General features: G+C 53.2%; 1 protein-coding gene across 1 annotated transcript; it reads right to left on the bottom strand.

Moving 5' to 3' along the window:
- Nucleotides 1–10,724: 10,724 nt before the first annotated feature.
- LOC136994116 (olfactory receptor 5AP2-like) lies at nt 10,725–19,526 on the bottom strand. The gene is made up of 3 exons (XM_067310366.1): nt 19,392–19,526; nt 12,427–12,646; nt 10,725–11,728 (listed from the first exon to the last, which is right to left on the bottom strand). Exons 1-3 carry the CDS (start codon nt 19,524–19,526, stop codon nt 10,725–10,727), a joined length of 1,359 nt encoding a protein of 452 aa, XP_067166467.1.
- Nucleotides 19,527–23,500: the final 3,974 nt, after the last annotated feature.

The following is a 23,500-nucleotide window of genomic DNA, read 5'->3' as shown; positions in this document are numbered from 1 at the left end:
TTCTCTCTCAGAGTAGATATGGAGAGCGTGCTATGGAGAGCTCTTCAGAGCACGTGATGAGGTTTCTGACTTGCATGAGCAGCACAAAGACTCTCAGCTATCACAAATACGCTGTGGCAGAGCTGGGGTCTTGTGGAGGGCGGCTTGCAGCCTTGCAGGACACCCCAGCGAGACAGTCAAGAGTTCTAAAGATGGGTGGGCAGCCTTAAGAGAGAGTCAGATCATTGCCTAACCGGATGAAATACATTGCCTAGAAGGTTGGAAGGGACCTTGGGCATGTTGCTGCCATGAAGACAGCTCCACGCAGGACCCATGGGGTCCATGCCTTAACTGCAGCTGAACCCCTCTCCTTAACCCCGGAGAGCAGGAGAGCAAGAAGCAGAGCAGTCCCGAGAGGAGAGGAAACCAGGAGCAATACCATGACCCTGCTACCAAAGGGAAAGCAAGGAGGGAGAGCTGGACGGGCAGTTAGGAAAGCCTCCACCTCACCCAGCTGTGCACACCACCTCTCAGACCGTGACATCGCAGGACAGTCACTCTCAGCCCCTTCGTCATGCGCTGCTGGGAAATGGGCACGTCACAGGAGAGATGCCCCCCTCCTCTGCTGGAGCTCAGGCTGCTGAGGAGGGGGAGCATGCCCTCGACCCCGTACGGGGCCTTGAGGGCAGAAGTTCTGCTGGGCACGAGAGGAGACACAGCGGGGCTTCCTTAGAGGAAGATGTCTGCATTGCAGGCACTGACCGGCAGTTTTCCAAATCCCCCTTCCCACAGCATTTATGTTTCTGCTTTCCTCTCTTTCTCTGATCATATCTCCACTGCCCAGAGCTTTTTCTCCTGGGAGCTGTTTCTCTGTCCCATCTCTTTTCCCTGTCAGCGCTCACAGACCCCATCCCCCCCTCTGTGCACTCACTTCTGCCCTGCAGAGACCTCCCAGCAGCAGGGCACTGTCCAGGGGCATCTCTGTGTCTGCAGGTGCTAGGGAGCAGGTCACACAAATGCCGCTGAGGCCAGAGAAGGTGCTGGTGGTGCTTTCCGTAGGCAGAGCACTGGCTGAAAGGACTTTAGGAGGTCCCTCACAGAACGACTCATTTCTCACTGTAATGGTCTGGGAGTATCAGTCTCTTGTCCAAAGCCCACAGCTCCTTCCCCCTCCCCTTCCACCTCCCATGCACAAACAGTAGGAAACTGAAAGCAGAGACTCAGGAAAAGTCCTTATCTTTAAGGGAAGCCCTGCCATGGCTGTCGTCTTGAAAAGGCCCCTTGGAAATATCCTGAGGGTGAGCGAGATCTGAGAGCAGCCCTCACCCCCACAGCACCCTCTCAACAGGGGGATGAACCTGCCCTTCTCGGGGTCGCTCCTTCCACCCAGGGCTTCTCCCTGCAGAGCCCTGGGCAGTCCCCTGGGCAGGCTGAGTGCTGACCCTTGCAGGCAGCAGAGTCACTGCCCTGGGCACACAGCACCCTGCGGCAAAGGGACACTGCTCTGAATTACAGCCCATGCCCACCTGGGTACACTCCCTGGCTTCACACCCCAGCACCATCCCTGGCAGAAGGTAGCTGTGATGTCCTGACCCTGTGACGGTGTGGCTGGGAATCCCTGCTCTAAAGCACCGCCTGCTCCAAACAGGACAAGCTGGCAGAGCTGCCCTGAAAGACCCTACCAGCTGCGCAAGGCGGCAGCTTTCGAAGAACCCGCCGACAACCACAGCAGCAATGTCGCCCTGCAGCCAGAGACTTACTGTGTTATGGGCTATGAAGATTTCTGCCTGCAGTGAGCTCTCTGGCATCCTCTGATTCCTGACTCTCTTCAACTTCTGAGTCGTTCATCTCATTCTGGCCCCCGCAGGCGGTGTCCTGATTCCCGCTTCTCCATTAAGAGGAGCTGCACTTGGACAGAGCTGTCTCTCCGCAGCACCTGCCAGGTTGCCATGGGCTCTGGCAACCCCAGGAGTCAAGCCCAGCTCAGGAGCAGAGGCACAGCTGAAGACTTTGTGACTGTGTCTGTCCACTGTGCACCCTCGAGATGTTCTCGGGACTCCAGGGCTGACAGCTCCTGAAAGGCAGCAGGGTCACCCCTGGGAATTATCCACTGAAGTAGACTAAAATAATCCCTCTCTAGCAGTGGAGAGACTGAGTCTAGCATTGCAGTTGCTCTCATCAGAACATGGCTATCTAAGAGGGGTGGAAACATCGCACTCTAGAAAGCCCTGCTCCCATCTCCTAAGAGCACAGGGACAAGAAGGGCATTCATTTGCTTGTGCTTCAGGGACTGATTGAGAGGAATTAATCAACACATCTAATGCCCGTTGAGAAGCCCCTGGGATGGAGTGGGATACACTTCCCTCCCGTGCTCTCCACAAACTCACAGGAGGTGGGATTCCCCTTGCCCAAGTTTTAGCGTGCACAAAATGCCTGTCTGCGTGGCAGCTCCTTCTTTAAGCTCCCACTGTAATCAATGGAGATGGAGGGAGGGAGTCAGCTGTACACGCACACACCCCTTTGGGCATTTGAAGGGCCAGAGGTGGTCCGAGACATGGACCAGTTTCTCCTTGCTCTCATGTTGCTCCCATATCCTTCCAGAGCATTAGCTGAGGGCCAGCTGGAGAATCTCCTTGGCCATCTGAAATGACACTAACTGCTGACTACTGCAAGAGCTCCGCTCATCAAGAAGCCGAGACATATGCAGATCCTGACATTGCAAACAGCTCATGTAATTCAGTGCACACACTTGGTTTAAGGCCATGACAATAGGCTGGCAGGGCCATGTCAGATGCATGGGGTGTCCAGCACAAGCACCATTTTGCTAGCAGGTACAGCACAGGACCTACAGGAAAAGCATGTCCTTCCGGAGTGGTTGCTGGACAAACACTCCAGGGCACTTTGCATTTCCTGCCTGTTCCCAAACAATGGATTCCCACCACTGCCTTTAGACAAACTCCATCCCGTCTACATCCGAGCATGCTGCAAAGATGGAAGGCACATCACACCAGGGTCTCCACACATATGCCTACATTCTCAAACCCTGCTAGCTCTCCTCTCCCTAAACCTTTTCTCACCCCAATGATATGAACAGGGACTGTGTTAATGATGCAGCCACAGTGTACCCGGATTGCAGGCTGTTCAGGCCTGGAGACTTTCTCAGTGGCACCTTGTCTTTCCTGGAGATCTGGTCACCTCCGTCACAGGCCCCAAGGTGCTGCAGAGTCAGCTCAGGAACCAAGCACCTCTCCTGCCACGGCTGCATGGCCCAGCTCTGTTTCTCTCAGGCCTTGTATACTGCAGGGTTTGCTCTCTCAGTGGGCACCTCACATCATCGCTGCATTTGCTGTCTACACCAGCATGTCTCTGCTCTGAACTTAGGCCTTTCTATACACAGTGCCCTTGGCTCTTGGGAACAGGTTTCACCGTGACAAGGCTGCACTCAGCCTTGGTGCCACAGCTGAGGTTCTGCAGCCCAAATATACACAAAAGCCCAAGGCCTGGGCCACGAGGAAGAAGAAATGGAGATGCACAAGCTGTTGCAAAACTGCAAAAGCTTTAAGCAGCCTGAGGAAGCCTGTGGATCACAGACACCAGTTCTTATGGGGGGGACTTTAATCTCCCTGACATTCCGTGGGAGGGCAATGCAGCAGGCTGCAGAGTCCAGGAGGATTCTGGAGGGTGTGGAGGACAACTTCTTAGCACCGCTAAGCCTGCTAGGTCAACAAGGGTGACACTTTCCTGGTCCTGGAACCTGCCAACAAGGAAGAACTCATGAGGGCTGTGGTAATCAGGGTCAGCCTTGCCTGCAGTGGCCATGAGATGGTGGAGTTCCAGATCCCGAGGGGTGTGAGGAGGAAGAGGAGGAAGAGGAGCAGAGTCCAGACTCTGGACGTCAGAGAAGCAGACTTGGGCCCACTGGTAGAGGGAATCCCATGGCAGGCAGCTCTGAAGGGCAGAGGAGCTCAAGACAGTTGGCACGTCTTTAAGGACAGCGTCCTCCAAGCTCAAGAATGGCCCATACTGATACCCAGGAGAACAAGTGGACATCTCAGGAGACAGGGTGGCTGAACAGGCAACTCGCAACTGAACAACAGTACAAAAAGGCAGCACACGGGAACAGAAAGCAGGGAGAGGCTGCAAAGGAGGAATTCAAAAATGCTGTCCAGTGAAGCAGGGAAGCAGTCAGGAAAGCCAAAGCTTCCTTAGGACTGATGCTTGCAAGGATTTCTAGGGCACAGAGATGATCTGCTGTTGCTTCAGTAACAGGAAAAGCATAAACAAGGAAGATGTGGGCCCATGGCTGAGTGGGGCGGGGAATCTGGTAACAGCAGAGGTAGATAGGTCTGGGCAGCTCAATCCCTTGGCTTCAGCCCCCACCAGCAAGGTTTCCCAAGCCACTGTGCCTAGAGTCAGGATGCCTGAGGAGAAAAACAACCAGCGGTGCCTGAGGCTTGAGTCAAGAATTATTTGTAACTCTAAGGGATTGGATGGGCTGCAGCTGAGGATGCTGAGAGAGCTGGTTGCTGTTTAGCAAGGCCACTCTCTGGCATCTTTGAAAGCTGTGGAGACTCGGGGAGGTCCCAATGCCTGGAGAAGGGCAAATGTTACATCCCTCTTCCAAAAAGGCCACAGGACAACCTCCCTTGATGAGGAGAGTGTCATGGAGCAAGCCCATTCAGATCACATTTCTGGGTAAATGAAGGAGAATGAGGTGTCTGGGAAGAGTCAGCATAGATTTACTGAGGGGAAATCATGCCTCACCCACGTGACGACTTTCTGTGTTAAAAGAATTCTATTTGTGGACAAACAGAGAACAGTGAATGTCAGTCGCCTCGACTTTCGGAAGGCTTTTGACACTTTCTCCTGCAGTATACTTGCACACAAACTAGGCCTTCATGGTCTGAATGGTGAGACAACCAAATGGCTAGAGAACTTGTTGCATGATGGGTCTCAGAGGGTAGTGGTGAATGGGTAGTGTTGTTCCTGGAGGTTTGAATCACAGAATCACAGAATGGTTGAGGCTGGAAGGGAACTCTGGAGATCATCTAGTCCAACCCCCCTGCTCAAGCAGGGTCACCTAGAGCACCTTGCACAGGATCATGTCCAGGTGGGTTTTGAATATCTCCAGAGAAGGAGACTCCACCACCTCTCTGGGCAACCTCTTCCAGTGCTCTGTCACCCTCACAGTCAAGAAGTTTTTCCTCATGTTCAGATGGAATTGTCTGTGTTTCAGTTTGTGCCTGTTGCCTCGCGTCCTGTCGCTGGGCACCACTGAAAAGAGTCTGGTCCCATCCTTTCGACACCCTCCCTTCAGATATTTGTACACATTGATAAGATCTCCTCTCAGCCTTCTCTTCTCCAGGCTAAACAGGCCCAGCTCTCTCAGCCTTTCTTCATAGGGGAGATGTTCCAGTCCCCTCATCATCTTTGTAGCCCTTCACTGGACTCTTTCCAGTAGTGCCACATCCCTCTTGTACTGGGGAGCCCAGAACTGGACACAGTACTGCAGGTGTGGCCTCAGCAGGGCTGAGGAGAGAGGGAGAATCTCTTCCCTCGACCTGCTGGCAACACTCTTCCTCATGCACCCCAGGATACCATTGGCCTTCTTGGCCACAAGGGCACATTGCTGCCTCATACTTAACTTGGTGTCCACCAGCACTCCCAGGTCCTTCTCCGCAGAGCTGCTTTCCAGTAGGTCACCCGCAGCCTGTACTGGGGCATGGGGTTATTCCTCCCCAGGTGCAGGACCCTGCACTTGCCTTTGTTGAACTTCATGAGGTTCCTCTCCACCCACCTCTCCAGCCTGTCCAAGTCTCTCTGAATGGCAGCACAGCCCTCTGGTGTATCCGCCACTCCTCCCAAGTTTGTATCATCAGCAAACTTGCTGAGGGTGCACTCTGTCCCTTCATGCAGGTCATTGATGAAGAAGTTGAACAAGACTAGACCCAGTCCTGACCCCTGGGGGACACCGCTAGCTCCAGGCCTCCAACTAGACTCTGTGCCACTGATCACAACTCTCTGAGCTCTGCCATTCAGCCAGTTCTCAATCCACCTCACTGTCCACTCATCTAGCCCACACTTCCTGAGCTTGTCTATGAGGATCCAGCTGCACCCAGGCTCATCCGAGGAGGAGTCTGGAAAGGAAGAGTTTCCGGTCTGAGCCTTGTGACTCAACAGGAGGGTCCCCTTTGCACACACACTTTTAGACATAAACCGTTGACCAATCTGGGACTAAGATTGGATCCAGCCGCACCTAGGCTCCTCTCTGAGGGAGTTTAGAAAGCAAGGGAGTCCTTTCTGAACCTCATGACTGAATGGGAGGGTCTCCATTGCATGTGCATCTGGCCATGTCCTTCATGCAGTAAATAACTGAGTGAACCTTGCCAATCGAACCTCGTGAAATCATTCTTATTTATGATTGAACTTTGTTAAGTCGCTATCTTACCGCAATAAACATAGTGCTGCTTCCCCCTCACGAGTGAAGAGCATCACTCCTCTGCGACAAGCCCCCAAAGACAGGACCACCATTTCAGTGACTTTATAAAAGAAACAATCAAGGCAGCAATGTTTTCTGCTTTCCCTTCTGTACTAGGACCTGATTTTCCTCTCCCTCTTCCCTTTCAACAAATTCAGTATCCCACATGCCTAGAGGCACATTTGGCACACAGCACATGCCTTTCCAGGTCCTTCGTGCCTCTTTAAAATAGAACCAAAAGTAACTTACTCCTTCAGGTCTGCAAGTACTGTGCCAGGGAGCACAGCGAGGGCCAGCTGCTCCCTAAGGGACAGGGAAGTGGGAGCTGAGCATGGTAACACGGTCAGGAGGGCAGGTGCCTCCCCAGGCAGGGCCCCATCCCATGGTCACCAAGTGAGTTTAGCAGGGAAGCCGGGGGTTGAAGCGGGGGTCACCTGAGAGTCCAGATCTCCAGCCACACTTTTGGTGATGAGGCAGGTGTGAGGTCAAGTCGGGACATCAATCCAAAGGTCAGGGTCAGGATCAGATCCAGTGATGGTAACCAGGGTGAGATAGAGCCCAGTGATCATCCGGCAGGTCCATAGTGATGAGACAGGTCTGAGATCAAGCCAGGAAGTCAGCGCGAGTCTGGGTCCAGATCAGCGGGGTCCATAGCCAAGCACAGACATGACTGGGGCTGTGCTGGAGAGCAGCGCTAGGTCAACATGGCTCAGAGAGGGACTTAATCCCAGGGCTGAGCTGAGATGGGGCTCCTGGGCCCATGGACACAGGGTGTGGGGCTGCTCGGGGCCATAAGGCATAATTATGGGGTTCTGGGCATATAGACAATGACGAGGGTGCTGTAGAAAACAGTGACGATGCTGTGGTAGAGGAGCAGCTGGAGAAGGCCTTTAAAGTGCCTTGTTCTGTCCAAGAAGCCATCTGCAAGAGCAGCTCTGGGAAGGGGCACGTCAGAGGCACATCAAAGGCAGATGTGTATGCAGGACAGGCAGGAACCACATGTCACCCAGGTGCTTTCATCATAGGCAAACAGAGCCAAAGGAAGGTGAGATGTTCTGGGATTTTCTCCCTGTTCTAGAAAGTACTGCATTTTGCTGGAGTCATCTGCTAAAACGCAGGGAGCCCACTAGAAGTAAGAATCATCACCAAGCCTAAAAAACACTGCCTGAAAGAAGGGCCCCAGGGCTAGAATCCTTCGTGTTTCTTCATTTGCAGACAGTACATCTCTGTCTCATGGCTGCACAGTGTCTTTGTTCTGGGTGGAGGGATGCAGAAAAATCCATTTTGGCCTTGCTCCTCTCTCAGGGGTTGGGTTGAAGCAGCAGTGGGGTAAGAGCCCTGTCGTACGCTACTGGCAGGTTTTAGTTACATGCCCACAAGTCCCGGTGCACTCTGGACCCCCTGTAGCAACCAGGGGCTGCAAGACATGACACAAGCCCTGCTGCTCTCAGGATCTCAATGGAGTGGCCCACTCATGGGTGTCTATTGCTGCTGGCAGCGTCCTTGGCAACTGACTCAACTCTTTACTAATGGACATATGGAGACACTTAAGACAGGACTCATTTGCTAAAAGGTAAGTGCCTGCTTTCATTTTTGGTGCTAAAGGTGGGAATCTGTGCGGTCCTCCGGAAGCAGTACCTCCGGAAGGTGACATTTATCAGTCCTTCCAGCCCTGTTTGCTGCCTCAGATGCCACAGAGTGCTTTGAATGCCCGTATGTAAATCGTGCCATCCAGCCCTTCTGTCGTAGCCTCCCCAAGATTGGTAAACTGACTCCCAGGCTGAAACATAAACCTCTGTGGATGAATGTGTTACCACCGCCTAAGCCTCCTGAAGACAGTTTTGAAGACACGAATACTATTCGATTTTGAGTGCCTAGGAAATTTGTGAACGTTTGGTCTTGCAAGAGAGGTCCAGTAATCGAGTGATGAGGGTTTCAGGGTGCTAGAAGTTGCTGGATCCAGTAGCCCGGCGGAGGTGAGGCTGCCCCAGTACCCTGTGCTCAGTAGGCACCCACGCGCACATGCACACAGCGCGCATGTACACTCATACACCGCCAGCCACAGAAGAGCAAAGACAGAAACACTCAACACTCATGTGAGCACAAAGAGCACCAGCAGCCTCATCCTGTTCCCATCTCTGGCTGATCAGGAGGAAAGGTGGTAAATGGAGAATATATACCCATACATACATGTAGACCGTATGGATCTCTCCTGTAGCTGGTCGTAGATGCTCAGTCTATCCAGGAGCTGGGCCCTGGATCCCCCTGTCTCCCCAGCTGCCTCACGTGCACACAAACACACACACAAATGGGTCTCTCTGGTGCAAAAGCTCAGAAAGCAGTCTGTTTCCATGTGATCAGTTCCTTTCACCCTCTTTTTCCCTCGGTGTTCTCATGCTTGTAGCCCCTCAAAACACCTTCATCCCTCCCTTTTCCCGTCTTTGGTCCTTCCCTAAACATCCCATGGAAAGCCTTGCACAATCCCAAAATGGTCTTCCCAGCATCTCATAATAAGCCTCCTTCCCCTCTAGGCAGGAACTGCCATCCTCAGTCTGCAAGGCCATCCTGAGAGGCTCTCCCGTTGACCAATCTGGGCTAGTCTCACACATGGACTTCTTGGATCCATTTCTGAACGGATGTTGGATCGGGTTCTGAATGAATGTTTCTCCCCTGAACTGTTCCATTATTTCACTGAAAACAGGGTGATTTATGTCCTAGAAATGCCAATCCTTCATCTGTCTTTCTTACAGAAGTGTGGGGGTTTAGGCCAGATTAAAATGCTGTGTGGGATATGTGTGAAAAAGAGCAGGCCAAGCGCATCCCATCTGACCATGACCAAGTCCTGAGGACATCAACCCCACAGTGCATTTCCTTGCGCTGACCATACCTGATATGGGCCATAGCATCTGCGCATCTATCTTGATGACCCACTAAGTCCTTTCCATTCCAGGCCTGTGTTATCCCCAGAAGGATGTGTCACGCATTCAAGATCCAAGGTCTGAAAGGAATTAAAGTGACGGAAATGCAAGCCAGCCAGACAACAACACTATTTCAAAGTTTTAACCGCAACAAACATATCAAGCAACAATTGCACGCTGAGATTAAACACATCCTGGAGGATTTTCTTGTACATCATCTGAAGGATGCCTAGGGACTCTTTAGATACATCCATTGATTTGGAGGGTGTTTTGGATACTCTCCAGCATGCTGCAATTACAGTATAGTGATCTTCCAGAGAGTGGAAGTAGTGTTACATCAAGCCAGACATCGAACATCTCAGATCATGGTCTAGGCTCACGTTGCCCTGCTCAGAGAGACAAAGGGAGAGTCTGGAGGATGATCCATCTCCTTCCAAGGGAGACACTGAAATAAGCCCAGTTAATCAGCCTGGCTCCCTTTTCTGACAGTGCTCGGCAAGTCAGTTCAAAAAAAAGATGTCTTAGATCCTTGCTCTTCCCTGATCCCCTTCCCTAAACATTCCTTAGAAACTTGTATAGTCCCACAAGTGCCCCTTGAATAGCCAAAATCTTCATGTCTTCTTTCCCCCTTCTTATCAGGTACAAAGTCCAGGGAGGACCTCTCCAAAGCTGCGCCTGTAGTTTCTTCATGGACCACCAATGAGTGACCAGAGACTTTTGAGCTTGCCATCGTTTCCGTTATCCCTTGTCTATCAAGTTTGTGTCACTGTGTGTTTTGTTAAGTGCTTCCCTCTTTGCTTTTTATCCCTTTTGCCCCGAAAAGACCCATGCTCAGATAACCTTAATGTAGCAGATGCTCTCAAATGTCACAAACCCAGACCCCAGAGCTCTGGTCTCTGTTATCCACTGCCCGATACTCTGGAGAGCTGGGTTGCTACTCAAGGGGACCTAAACACACTGCAGATTTGGGCTTTCAGGAGCCTCCTGAAATTCAGCCAAGGAAAGGGCAGAGTCCTGGACCTGGGCTGGAACAACCCCAACAGCCCCATGCAAAAGACAGCCTAGGTGCTGACTGGTGAGAGAGCAGCTTTGCAGAAGAGGACCTGGGGCTCTTCGTGAGGAAGCTGAAGAGGAGTCAGTAATGTGCCCCGGCGGAAAACACCATCAACCGAGATGTGACTCCCAAGGCCCCCTACTGCAGACAGAAAAAGGAGTTCAGATCTGTGGGGAACCTGACCCCTAAGCCACGAATTTGCCCTCACTAGAGAAAAAAGATGACAAGGTTGCAAAATTTCCCACCGGTAGCAACACTACTTTATTGTCTTTATTTACACAACAGTGCACAACTGCTATGAGCTCCGGGTGAAAGCCAGAGCTTTCCTGAGCGCTTTTCTGAGGGCCTCCCTGACCTCCCTGTTCCGCAGGCTGTAGATGAGGGGATTGACCAGGGGCGTGAGGACGGTGTAGAAAAAGGAGAACACTTTGTTGAGTTGCCTTAGCCGGGGGGTTCTGGGCAGCATGTAGACAATGATGAGGGTGCCATAGAAAACAGTGACAACGGTGAGGTGAGAGGAGCAGGTGGAGAAGGCCTTCTGCCTGCCCACGCTGGATGGGATCCTCAGGATGGCAGCTATGATGCACATGTAGGAGGCCAGCGTGAACAGAAAAGGGAGGACCACATCCAAGAAGCCGAATATGAAAGCAACGAGCCTGACCTTCCTGGTGTCACTGCAGGCAAGCTCCAGCAATGGGGTAAGATCACAGAAGAAGTGGTCTATTGCCTCGGGGCCATAAAACTTCAGCTGGGCCAAGAAAGGAGTCACTGCTGTAGGGATAAGGAATCCCATTAGCCAAGACCCAGCCGCCATCTGGAAACAGACCTTCCAGGTCATGAGGCTGGCATAGAGCAAGGGCTGGCATATGGCCAAGTACCGATCGTAGGACATCATGGCCAGCAGGTAACACTCTGCAGCTGCAAAACCGCCAAAGAAATAGAACTGAGCAATACAGCCCTGAACGGAGATGGTCTTGTTCTCGGTCAGGAGGCTGGCCAGCAGTCGAGGCAGGATGGTGGAGCTGTAGCAGATCTCCAAGGAGGACAGATTGCCCAGGAAGAAGTACATGGGGGTATGAAGATGCCGGTCTGCAACCACCAGCACAACGATGAGGATATTCCCAACCACACACATCAAGTAGATCATGAGCGAGAGGAGGAAGAGTAGTCTCTGGAGTGCTGGGATATTCCCCATTCCCAGCAGGAGGAACTCCATCGGTGTTGTCCCATTGTCCCATTCCCATTTCTCCATCAGCATCATACATCTGTCTTTCTTTTTCCTGCTTTCAAGAAGGAGGCCTGTAAAAAAAGAATATTTCTTTCTGTATTAAAACATGGGAAGAAAGTTTTTGCCAGAATAGTCACGCGATTCTGCACTCAGCAAAAAAAACAAAACAAACAAAACAAAAAAAACCTAAAGAATAGTTGAGGTTGGAAGGGACCTATGCAGACCATCTGGTCTAACCCCCCTGCTCAAGCAGTCAGCTACAGCAGGTTGCCCAGGACCATGTCCTGTCAGGTACTGAGTATCTTCAAGGATGGAGATTCCACCGCTTCTCTAGGCCACCTGTTCCAGTGTTCAACCACCCTCACAGTGAAGAAGTTTTCTTATGTTCAGATGGAATTTCCTGTGTTTCTGTTCGTGTCCATTGCCTCTCATCCTGGCACTGAGCACCAGTGAGCAGAATCTGGCCCTGTCCTCTTTACACCCTCTCTTCAGATATTTATACACATTGATAAACTCCCCCCTAAGTCTTCTCTTCACCAGGCTGAACAGTCCCAGCTCTCCCAGCCTCTCCTCGTATTAGAGATACTCCAGTAACCGCAATCATCTTTGTGGCCCTTTGCTGGACTTGCTCCAGAAAGTCCATGTCTTGTACTTGGGAGTCAGAACTGGACACAGTACTCCAGATGAGACCTCACCAGAGCTGAGCAGAGGGGAAGGATCCCCTCCCCTGACCTGCTGGCAATGCTCTCCCTAAAGCAGCCCAGGATACTGTTGACCACCTTTGCCACAAGGCTGCATGGCTGGTTCATGTTCAACTTGTCCACCAGGACACCCAGGTCCTTCTCTGCAAAGCTGCTCTCCAGCTGGTCAGCCCCCAGAGTGTGCTTGTGCATGGATTTATTTCTCCTCAGGTGCAGGACTTCACACTTCCATTTATTGAACTTCACGAGGTCCCTCTCTGCCCGTTTTTCCAGTCTGTCAAGGTCCCTCTAAATGGCAGCACAATCACCTGGTGTATCAGCCACTCCTCCCAGGTTTGTATCGTTTGAAAATTTGCTCAGGGTACATTCGGTCTCATCACCCAAGTCAATAATGAAGATGTTAAACAGTATTGGCCCCAGTGTTGACCCTGGGGGACACCACTAGTGAGTGGCCTCCGGCTGGACTTTGTGCCACTGATCACAACCCTCTGAACCCAGCAGTCCAGCCCGTTTTCAGTCCACCTCATGGTCTGCTTATCTAGCCACATTTAATCAGGTTGTCTATGAGCATGCTACGGGAGGCAGGGTCAAAAGCCTTACTGAAGCTGAGAAAAACAACATCTACAGCTGATGGATGAACATCCATTGACATTCCCTTTATTGGCTCCATGGCGAGAAACAGGATTTCCCAGAGGGGAAAACCACTCATCTGAGGAGCATCCCCTTTTGACCACAGGCATGAGCTGCCCCACTGAGTCACTTCTTTATACTGTGACATTAACAGGGAATGTCCTCCTGCTCGAGCTGAGACAGCCTTGTTTCCCGTGTTCAAAGTTATCCCCTTAGCACCCAGCTGAGATGTCGAGGAAAGAGATCCTTCCGCTCTAAGGCCTGAAACAGATATCTCAGAGAGGGGGGAAAAGGAAATCCCACTCCCAAAAGGACTCCTCAGGTGAAAGCATATCATGCCAGGCACCTTTTCTCCTTGCACAAAAAGAATCAGCCCTGAAAAGGCAGAGTGGTCCTGGCTCTCTGTAGCTCTTTTCTGTTTGGAGGAGAAAAGATTGTTCCTAGGCAGCCCAGCTTTTTACACGGACATAGCTCTGATCAAGGGTTTCAAGCAGAGATGCACAAAGGACTTCACAGTGGACTGTCTCAGTCGATAGCTAGAATCTCCTCATTGGAGCCTCTCTGGGGAGAAAAGTGAGAAGAAGAAACTTTTTGCAGGGAGCAAGGGAAAAGCACAGGGAAGATCATTGGCTTGACATCTTTTCCTCCTCAGCGGTGGTTCCGGAGGGTTCAGGGGCTGCCTGCCTGAACACCGCAGCCCAGCAGCTGGACCTCAGCATGGACAGCTGTGCTCATGGGGCTCCCTGCTCAGCACTGCTGGGCACTGGCGGGGGGGTCCCCAGTGTGCTGGGGTGAGGGGGACAGGAGCAAGGTCAGAGGCATGGCGATGCCCAGGACATGCCTGAATGCCTGGTCACGGAAAGTCTGTGCCTGAGACACACAGCCCTCCGCCCAGTGCCCTTCCTGGGGGGGTTCACAAAAACAGGGAAGGAGAAAATCATTTCCCTGATGATTCCCTTCAGCTGCCATTAGACCTATTACAGTGACTTAGAGACACCAAAGGCAGACACCCAGCTTGCCTAGAGAGTTCCTGGACAAACAGCCACACTCCCCCAAACTGACTTTACACTCACCTTCTCAACCGGGATGAATTGCTTCTGCAGGTGATAATGACAGCGTTAGGAGAGGTCACCAGCATCGCTACAGAATGGCTGACATCCCCAAGCCTCTGCCTGGGTGCGTGAGAGTCAGTGCTGAAAAATCTGAGAGTCTCACACCAAAATTACGGGTCTTTGAATGACGGAGAGAAGAAAGATAGACAAGAGACAGAGACAGAAAAACAGGGAGACAGAGAGGCAGCAGAAGGGAAACAGAGATCGAGAGCAAAAGAGACACAGAGAAGGAGAGAAAATGATAGATGGAAGGAGAGTAGGAAAGACTCCCTGCCCAGACTGTTCCTCCATCCCGGCTGAGGTGGGTTAATGCCCCGGGGTTGGCTCCAACACACCAGCAGCCCAGCTGTAAGTCAGCATCCCCAGTCCTGCTCCAGGATCTCTGCTCTGCAGTGCCAGGGACTCGGGTGCGGGGGGAGTCTGGGGGAAGGAGGGAGCTGGGTGGGGAGACAAGAAGGAAAGGCCAGGACTGAAACTGTGGTCTCACTCGCAAACTTTCCCTTTGCAAACACCCAGCAGCAAAATAAATAGCACCCTGACTTGTCTCAGGACATCTAGCACCAACCTCCAACCGTCGGCACGCAGGGGTGACCTCTGCGCTGATGGTGCCTCAGAACGGCGATCAAGGTCGGGGTCCCACCCTCTGCAACTTCCCCATCACATCCTTGTCTTCCCTGAACTCTCTGCAAACCCCAAACCAAGGCTCAGGCATTGTTCTGCCATTGCCATCTTCTTCCAGCTGTTCCTGCAGGGAGACCCCAGAAGTACCAGAGAGTCCTGAGGTTTATAGCAGAAACGAATCTTCGAAGGTTCCTGCCACAGCTCAGCTCTCCCCAGGGATTGCAGAGAGTGAGCAATGCATAATTGGCTCTCAAAGGAGACTGAAACCTCTGATTTGGTGAGAACTTTGTAAATTCCTCTGGCGAGGCTTCCTTTCTTCATACTTCTGGGTCATTTCAACTCTGGGTCATGCTCTTTTGAAAAGGAACTGAAGAAGGCAGTGCTAGGACTCCTCCAGTCTCATGAAGCAGAACCAGGGGAGATGCCATGACATGGGATTCCCTTCCCCTCCCTGCAGACAACTGTCTATTCACTGACTCTCTCAGGTTTAGAGAGCCCTGATCGCCTGACTTGGTCCCTCCAGCCTCCCGCAATGGTCAGCAGGGAGGAAGAGGCTGAGCCACAGGCATTTCCTCCCAGCCATGGAGACTTGCCCTGGGCAATGGGGTGAGTCCCCCTGGGGTGCCAGGCTCTGTCCCCCGAGGGGGGAGAGCCCCCTAACCTGTCTCCGAGGCACAGGGGCCTGGCGTGTTGGGGGTTGAAAGGATCAGAGCTACTGACATGTCCTCCTGGTTCAGGCCCATCTCTCCTTCCTGGAAGGTGCCCAGGGGCCTCCTTTGCTCCTGTTGTGGCACAAACGTAAGCTGCAGGAGGTCTGATTCCTCTTAATCGTGTTGGACTTGCGTGTCACGAGATGCAGTCTCTTCAGCCACTGCTCTGGCTGGAAGGGGAGGGGAACGTGGACCCATGGATGCAGACATTTGTGCTGTGGCTTCTAAGGACAAGAGACATTTGCCTCAGTGGGAGGACTGGGGTTTTTTAATGAGAATCACAGTCATTTCAGTATAAGTGCCAACACAGCTGTGCGCACTGGAGCTTGAGGCATGCTCTCCTCATCCCTTCAGGAGTGCTGATGTGCAGGAGACCTTTCCCTCTCCCTGGCCCTTGTAGTGTGTCTCTGGCCTCCAGCTGCCTTTTGGGAAGTCTGGGAATCACCTTGAAGCTCCGTGTCACCTCTCCACACTCTCTCAGCCTTTCTCTAGTACCCAGGAGTGTCAGAAATGGTCACAGAAACATATATCATAAAATCAAATAATAATTTGTGTTGGAAGGGACATCCAGATGTCCATAGTTCCACCTGCTGCTCCAGGAAGGGTCAGGTTGACGTCAGACTACGTCGCTCAGAGCTTTATCCCATAAAGCCTTGAAAACCTCCAAGGATGGAGACTGCACAACCTCTCTGGGCAACCTCTTCCAATGCTTAACTACCCTCCTGGTGAAACAAATGCTACCTCTGCCCAATCTGAACCACTCTCCTTTCAACTTCTGCTTGTTGTCTCTTGTCCACCCATGGTGCACTACTGTGAAGGGCCTGGCTCTATCACCATTATAACCACATCATAGGTACTGGGAAGCTGCAATTACTGCCCCCAAAGCCATCTTTCCTCCAGGCTGAACAAGCCCTCTTCCTTCAGCTCTCCTCACAGGGCAAGTGCTGTAACCCCCTGAGCTTCTTCATGACCCTCTACTGAACTCACTCCAGTTTGTCAATGTCTTTTCTATATTGTGGGCCTGAAACTGGACACAGTAATCTAGAGTGCTCTGGTGTGCACTCTACTGTGTCTAACAAGCACTGAGTCATGGGGAGTGATCACCTCGCTTGGTCACACGGCCTGGGATGCTGTTGGCCTCCCTTGCTGCATGGGCACACTGCTGGCTCATGTCCACCTTGCTGGGCACCATGACGGCCAGGGCCTTCTCCACAGAGCTGCTCCCGGCCAGTCTGTCCCCAGCCTGAACCACTGCAAGAGGTCTTCCTTCTGAAGGGGAGGATCTGGAATCATCCTGTGGTAGTCTGTGTAAATATACAGACGAGGTAATCTGTTTGGGGGTTCACCTGCTGTTTGGCAATTTAGAAGACCATCTTTGCTGAGGCCTAATGTGGATGTTTCCTAACTGTTCTAGCACTTTCCTTCACAGACAAGCTGTAAGCAGAGTCACCAGTCAAAACTGGATCCAACTGGCCTTGAGGTGCAAGGGATGTATAACTATAGCATTCCATAAAAGGAAAGGTTTTTGATTATGACTTTTGATGGGTTAAAATGTTTCTCAGATATGTGAGAAAGTACATAAAAGGCCTTGTTCCTGGTGGCATGCAGAGACCACACCGGTGAGGCTTATTGTCGTCATTGCCACCATGCGTTCTCTCCTATAACTAGCTATAGTAAATGAAGCTTCTGCTGTGATGTAACCCCAAAGTACTGAGAATTTCTTAGACAGTCCTCTTCTGAATTCCATGAGGATCCTGTTGGCCTCTCTAGGTCCTTCTGGATAGCTGCCATGTCCTTGAGCATATAGACCAGTCCTCCCGATTTCTTGTCATGTGCAGGCCTCTCCCAGGTGACTGATAATGTTGTAACACAGGGCAGGTCCCAGGACAGACCCCTGAAAGACTCCACTTCTTTATGGCCCCCAGGGACAGTACAACCCATCCACCTCTCTATTCTGAGCACAGTCACCTAACCAGTGTTTCGTTCCTCTGGGCATCCACCCACCTAGACTATCACGTCCCGACTTTCATACAGGACTATTGTGGGAGACTGTGAAAAGTCCTGCTAAAGAAAACTTTAAGTGGCATTCACTGCTCTCCCCTCCTCCACAAATCCAGCTGTTTTATCCTAGCAGGCAATCAGGTTGGCCAGGCATGATTAATCCTTGGGAAATCCATGATGACGGTTCACAGGCACATTCTCCTCTATGTGCCCAGTGGTTTTCCAAGAGGATTCACTCCATGATTTCCCCGGGGACTGAAGTGAAGATGGACTGAACAAACAACCAGCCTGCTGTTCCTTGGATCATGCTTTTGGCCTTTTTTGAAGAAGGGTGCAAACGTTGCTTTCCTCCTGCCATTGGGAAAGGATGCTGTCCAGTTTTCTCAGCATGGTCAGATGCAGCCCACGGAGTCCCATGGACCTGAGATGTCGAGTTCTCACAGCTGAGTCAATCCTCATGCACTGCCGGATCCTCATCCACAGTTCTCCTTCTTGAACTTTTGCGCTAATCACGGAGGTCTTCCTCAGCATTCTGTGTGTCCACTCTCACTAGGCCTCCAACTCCATTCAGCAATGGCTCCACTGTTCCCTTTTTCAGCCTTTGACTACTCATGAAGCCACAGAAGGTTTCCTGACAGGCAGCAGGGCCTGTGGCAGGAAGCGCAAATTCAGGTGCCAATGGGCACATGTGCAGAGGGACACACAGCACCCATAGCCATGCATTTAGACCCTTGGACATGTGAGGAGAGCCCCTGGCTCTCCCGCTAGCCTTACATCATGAAAACATGGCAGAAGCTTCTCAGCCAGCTGCAGAGCAATGGGGTTGGACCCCTTCATTTCCAAGTAGCTGTGGATGCTTCTCAGCAACATCAGGCTTTCCACACACATGTCCCTGTGAGCACCCTACAGCCACTCCATGATGTCTGGGAGGAGGCTCTGCATTTTCCTTGCCTGTGTGAAAGACAACTTCCTTTTGTGATGCAAGGAAAGACACCCCCCCCCCGGCTGCCAAAAGTGCTGTGGTTGCTGATTTCCCATCAGGGCTCAGTGTCCAGGGCCAGGAATCTGCACACGCCATGGCTTGGCCACAGAGGGTGCAGTGCAGAGAACAAATCTCCAAGTGGGCCCTGATATATGGAGGGCCTCCTCTGTACGGAGCAAGGCTGCTGCCTCTAGGCCCAGGAGCAGCTGGCTGCGTTAGCCTGGTCCTGCGTTCTGGCTCATTGTCCCTCTCAGTGGGAATCTGGGCACAGCATTCTCACAATTGATGCCATTTGGAGCTGGCTTGCTTGGTGCTGGGACTGGATCTCTGCCGGGCACAGCTGAGAGATGCCAGCAGTGGGAGCTCTTCCCGGTGGGTGCTGGTGCCTTTTTCCTTGTGCAGCACAGCCAAGGGCCTGGCATGAAAGACTTGGGGCAGCTGAATGGGTCAGCGGGGAGTTGGGAGCAGCCACCGCACCTCCTGATTACCAGCAAAGTCCAAGCCACTGGGTGACCCACCACCTCCTGTCAAGCCCCAGGCTGCCAGCATGGCTTCGCTCAGCTGCCTTCCTGGGTCAGCATGACCATCATCGGGGAGGTCTCATGTATCATGCAGGCTCTGCCAGGGTCCCTGTCCCAGGCCTTGCTGCCTGCCCAGGTTTTGCAGGAGCCCTACTCCAGCCCCTAACTTTGCCCCAACCCTAGCCTGGGTTTCCAGCTTGCTGAGCAAGGTCGGCAGATGCAGGGACAGTGTAGGATGGAGATTGCCTGGGCATAGCCAGCCTAGGTGTTTGCGTGCAGAGAGGCACAAGCAGGATTCAGCAGCCCTGTGTGCTGGCAGTCGGAGGTCTGGCACTGGGCATGTTGTATCCATCGGCCCAGGAGAGGTCCCTGCTTGGGGGCACACCGGGAGGGGAGAGGGGACCCAGAGAGGCAGGTGCCAGCCTGGGGCAAGCGAGGCCTCGTCTGGTAACTCACAGGCAGGGGAAGAATGTGGGTGTTGTCTCTGTCGGGGCTGGACTGCTTGCGCAGCAGCTGGTCCTCCAGCAAGCTCAGCAGCTCCCGCAGCATGTCCGTCACAGCCGTGGGCTTAGCCATCATCACCTTCCACATGGTCACAGCAGTGCTGCAGGCCCAGAGCACTCTCTCAGTGGTGCCTCCTTGGCCACAGTGCCATAGCCTGGGCAAGCCCTGGAGGTTCCCGGCTTTGCGGCAGCCCTGCCCCTGCCAATCCCCTCCTCACTGGGAGCCCCAAGAGAGTTCTGCCCAGGCAGGCAGGACATGACCAAGCTGAAGTCCCTTGTGGGGCAGGCAGGGAGCATGGCAGCTGCGCTCTGGGGCTGAAGGCATGGACACTTGGTCAGCTCTGGCTCCTGAAGGCCTGCTTGGTGCACCAGGGCTGGGAAATGGTGGGAGAGACAGACAGCCCTGTCCCTCGGAGGTGTCCTGGAGATCTCCTTGGCTCTCACCATCTTTGGGCCCTTCTCCCCATGGGATGAGCTCTCAAGGCTGATGGGCGCCACATCTGTTGCAGAGTGGGGAGCAGTACAGCAAGCTCACAATCACCTCATCAGGGTTCGAGGAAGCCAGCTGGCAAAGGGTCCTGTTTAGGGTGACCCAGGCTGCCAACTCCCTGACGTACTTCAGGCTCCTGTAGAGGCACCTTATGATCTGTGGCACCTGGAAGAGACATGGGTGAGAGTGGGGCTGCTACCAGAGAGCAGCCATTACCCCAGTCCCCACTGAGATCTCCTTCCCTCTCCATCACTCCCCCCACTCCTTGCTGCCTTCAAAGGCTGTCAGGTGCCCAAGAACCCTGGGTCTGGCGGGGAAAGCAATGCCCCAGAGGGCTCAAGCCCCAGGCACACCAGCCGCAGGCTGCTTACATCTTCCAGCAGAGAGACAGTGTCCAGCATGAACATTTTTAGCATGTGGGTAGCCACCATCATGCTGCAGGTGCTGCAGTTCCTCATGCCCTCAATGGCTGTGACAACAATGTCTGTCCTCTCAGGAGGCTGCAGGTCTTTCACAAACAGCTATGGGAGGAAGGAGGTGAGGGAAGAAATGCCACACTGCATGAGACAGAGGAGCGGGGCAATGCTGGCACCCTGGCCCCAGGAGAGCTGGGAGTAGGTGATGTGCTGAGCAGTGGCACCGTGGGGCATGTGGACAGAAGGCCATCAGGCCAAGGGAGGGAGGCTGGTGTCAGGGTCACAGTACACTGGTTCTGCAGGCAATCACAGCTTGCTGGTGGCCAGCAAGGCTGGAGCTGCTGCTGTGACACTTGGAGTGAAGCCTCTGGCTAGTCCCCACTCAGGGACAGTGGAAGAGACACCAGTGAGAGCGGGGCTGCTACCAGAGTACAGCCATTACACAAAGTGCCACTGAGAGCTGCTTCCCTCTCCACCACTGCCTCTGCCCACTCTGCAATAACCACGAGGCCCACTGAGCCCCACTCATTATGGATCACGTTGCTCATCCAAGTCTCCTGATGACCCCTTGGCAAAGAGTCCCAGCAAGGGAGGTGCTCCTCACCCTCATGGTCACACTGATGTTGCTGGTCCATGAAAGGCAGAGAGCACTGTCGGCTTCCCACTCCTTGGGGCTCTACATGCTCTGGATTATCCTTCAACATCTCCCTGCCTGAACAGGAGTGGAAAGAGAGTGGTCAGTAGGGGCGACGGAGAGTTGGAGGTAGCAGACTCATGGAGTCAGAGGGAAACCAGAGTGGCAGAGAAAAAGGACATGCCAGAAGTGTATGGGGAGCAGGATTCCCAGGGAGGATCAGGATCTATTCCAGGGGAGAGAAGGGGCAATTGCTTTGAAGGATACCAAAAGTCTGATGGGTTTGTTTGGGCTTTCTGGTGTGAAGAATGACAGAAGCCGTAGGGTGAGCAGGGGCCGCTGAGCATTTTTAAGTCCAGTAGTATCCAGGACCGGCACTAACATACTGCTCCAAGTGATATGACAGCTCTAGCAGAAGTTCGTAAGGTGCTTCCTCTCCTTCTCCCCTCCACCAGAGCAAACACACAACAAAAGCCCAGGGTACTGCAAAGGGCACTGGGAAGGTGGGTAAGTCCCTGCAAGTAGGACCTCGCAGACAATGACACTTCTGCTGGAGAAAAAGAGGTTATCCAGGGATTCTGTGGAGTCTCCGTCCTTGGAGATATTCAACACAGGTTTGGACAAGGACCTGAGCAACTGCCTGTAGTTAACATTACTTTGATATGGGGGTGGGACAGAAGGCCTCCAGAGGTGCCTTCCGACTTAAAAAATTCTGCTTTTTTCTATACTAGGCTGCTGCGGGAGAGGACCAAGCTCTACAGCAGGAGAGCAGCTGTTTCTCACAGGGCAAAAGCTCTGGTTCACGACTGAGGTGGGCAAGTTTCACCTCACCCATGTCCTCTTGCTTAGGCACCCACTGCACTGATCCTGAGCAGCATGGGGCTGGTGCAGCACAGCTGCTCCCTACTTCTACATCAGGAGTGTTTCCTGCTCCTTTGTCTCACTGAGCAGAGTGGATGAGGCAGTGTGATGCCTTCCCTGGCTTTGCCAGGATATCCGTGTCCAGAAGGACACATCCCACCACAGCTTCCCTTATGTTTTAGCTGCATGATGAATCGGGACAGGCAATGAAGAGCCTCCAAGCCCCACGGTTTGTCTCTGGGTTCTTGCAACCACAGCAAAGAATGAGACGTCCCACCAGCTGTCCCAGCATCGGAACAAGGATCTTCCCATAGTAGGCAGGGCTGTCTTCGACTCCTCCAAAGGGGCGCCAGACCTAGGGAAGGGGGTGGTACAGGTAGAAGGGCTGAGGGGATGCAATCAGGACCAAAGCCCTGAAGCCAAAAGACTGCCCAGGGTTGGATCCCAGGAAAGGCAAAGCTTTGGAGGGCCCTGCAGGCCTTGGCTCCCAAAGCAGCTGGGCAGCAGCCCAGGGCAGGGAGCACTGCCAGACCTGGGCTCACATCATACTTCCTGGGCAGTCCTGCCCTGCACAGGGCTGGAGGCCCAGCTGGCTCCTCAGGGAAAAGGGACTAGAGGTAGAAGCCCATAGAAAGAGGGGCAAGGACCTTCGCTTCAGGGCAGAGCCTTGCTGAGTGCCCTAACCTGTGCCTGGCTTCCCTCGGAGAGACCCCTGAGCTGCAGGGTGCTCTGGTCTGCAGGGAAGGGTGATGGGGTAGCTGGAGGGTGCCTGGCTCCTTACCTCTAGCGAGGAATAGCTGGTCAGAAAATTGCTCAGCATCCCAATCCTCCTCACGGCCCTCTCACGTGCAGCAGTTCTCTCCGAGTTAGTGAAGGGCTACAGGAGCTGGGAGGAGAAAGGCTACTGGTTGGCCCTAGGAGCTGACCGCCACTCCAGCAGAAAGAGCTCTGCTAAGCACCTGGCTGGACTGATAGTCCATCAAGGCTTCCTCAGAGCTAGAGCAAAGCCTGGAATGGGGTTCTTGTCCCTAGAGGCCTGAGCCTGCAAGGCCAATCCTGTGGCCAGGCAGGTAGCCAGACCCCCACCCCCTTCACAGCCCCTGCTCCTTTCCATGCCCTCCTCCAGAACATTGCCTTGTGTGCTCTCTTCAGGAAGGCAGGACTTTAGGGCAGGACCTTCCTGGGGGTCTGCGTGGGGGAGGCTGGGATATGACCTCTTGGGATGGCAGAAGAAGAGAGCTTCAGGGCTGGGCTCCCCGTGCAGGATGGACAGGTTCCAGTGGGTCTCTGTCTCATTCAGATCTGGGGAGGCAGAGGGGACAAGTGGGGGGGAGGCAAGGGGACAGCAGCACCAGCTATGATCTGTGCAGCGCCTAAGAAGAAGCGTCAAATTTCTCCCACTGCTTTGGTGCAAGAAAAGCTTTGAGGGCAGAGTTGGCCCAGGAGTGCAGTGGGCAAAGCATTCCCATGACCCAGGAGAAGTCTGTGGAGGGGGAAGGGACTTGGACTGCAGCCGGGGAACACTGGACTCACCCCAGAGCACAGTGGGGCACCTCCGGTCGCCCAAGGGAGGTGAGCCCTCTCCCTGCAGCCTGCTGCCTGCAGATGGCTCTGAGGTGGTGAATGTCCACTCAAGGGTGCCACTTCCCTCTGGGGTAAGG

Source organism: Apteryx mantelli, chromosome 24 (assembly GCF_036417845.1).
Source record: "Apteryx mantelli isolate bAptMan1 chromosome 24, bAptMan1.hap1, whole genome shotgun sequence".
Classification (NCBI taxonomy): domain Eukaryota; kingdom Metazoa; phylum Chordata; class Aves; order Apterygiformes; family Apterygidae; genus Apteryx; species Apteryx mantelli.
Note: the sequence above shows the minus strand (reverse complement) of the source record. Positions and strands in the feature narration are given on the sequence as shown.

What these genes read in the sequence shown, in the direction of transcription:
- LOC136994116 (XM_067310366.1), bottom strand. Translation starts at nt 19,526, where the DNA reads ATGTGGAAGGTGATGATGGCTAAGCCCACGGCTGTGACGGACATGCTG. An exon ending in CCCACATTCTTCCCCTGCCT is followed by an intron (nt 12,647 to 19,391) that starts GTGAGTTACCAG and finishes GCTGCCATTTAG; the next exon opens with AGGGACCTTGACAGACTGGA. An exon ending in TGTGGCAAAGGTGGTCAACA is followed by an intron (nt 11,729 to 12,426) that starts GTATCCTGGGCT and finishes CTTTTTTTACAG; the next exon opens with GCCTCCTTCTTGAAAGCAGG.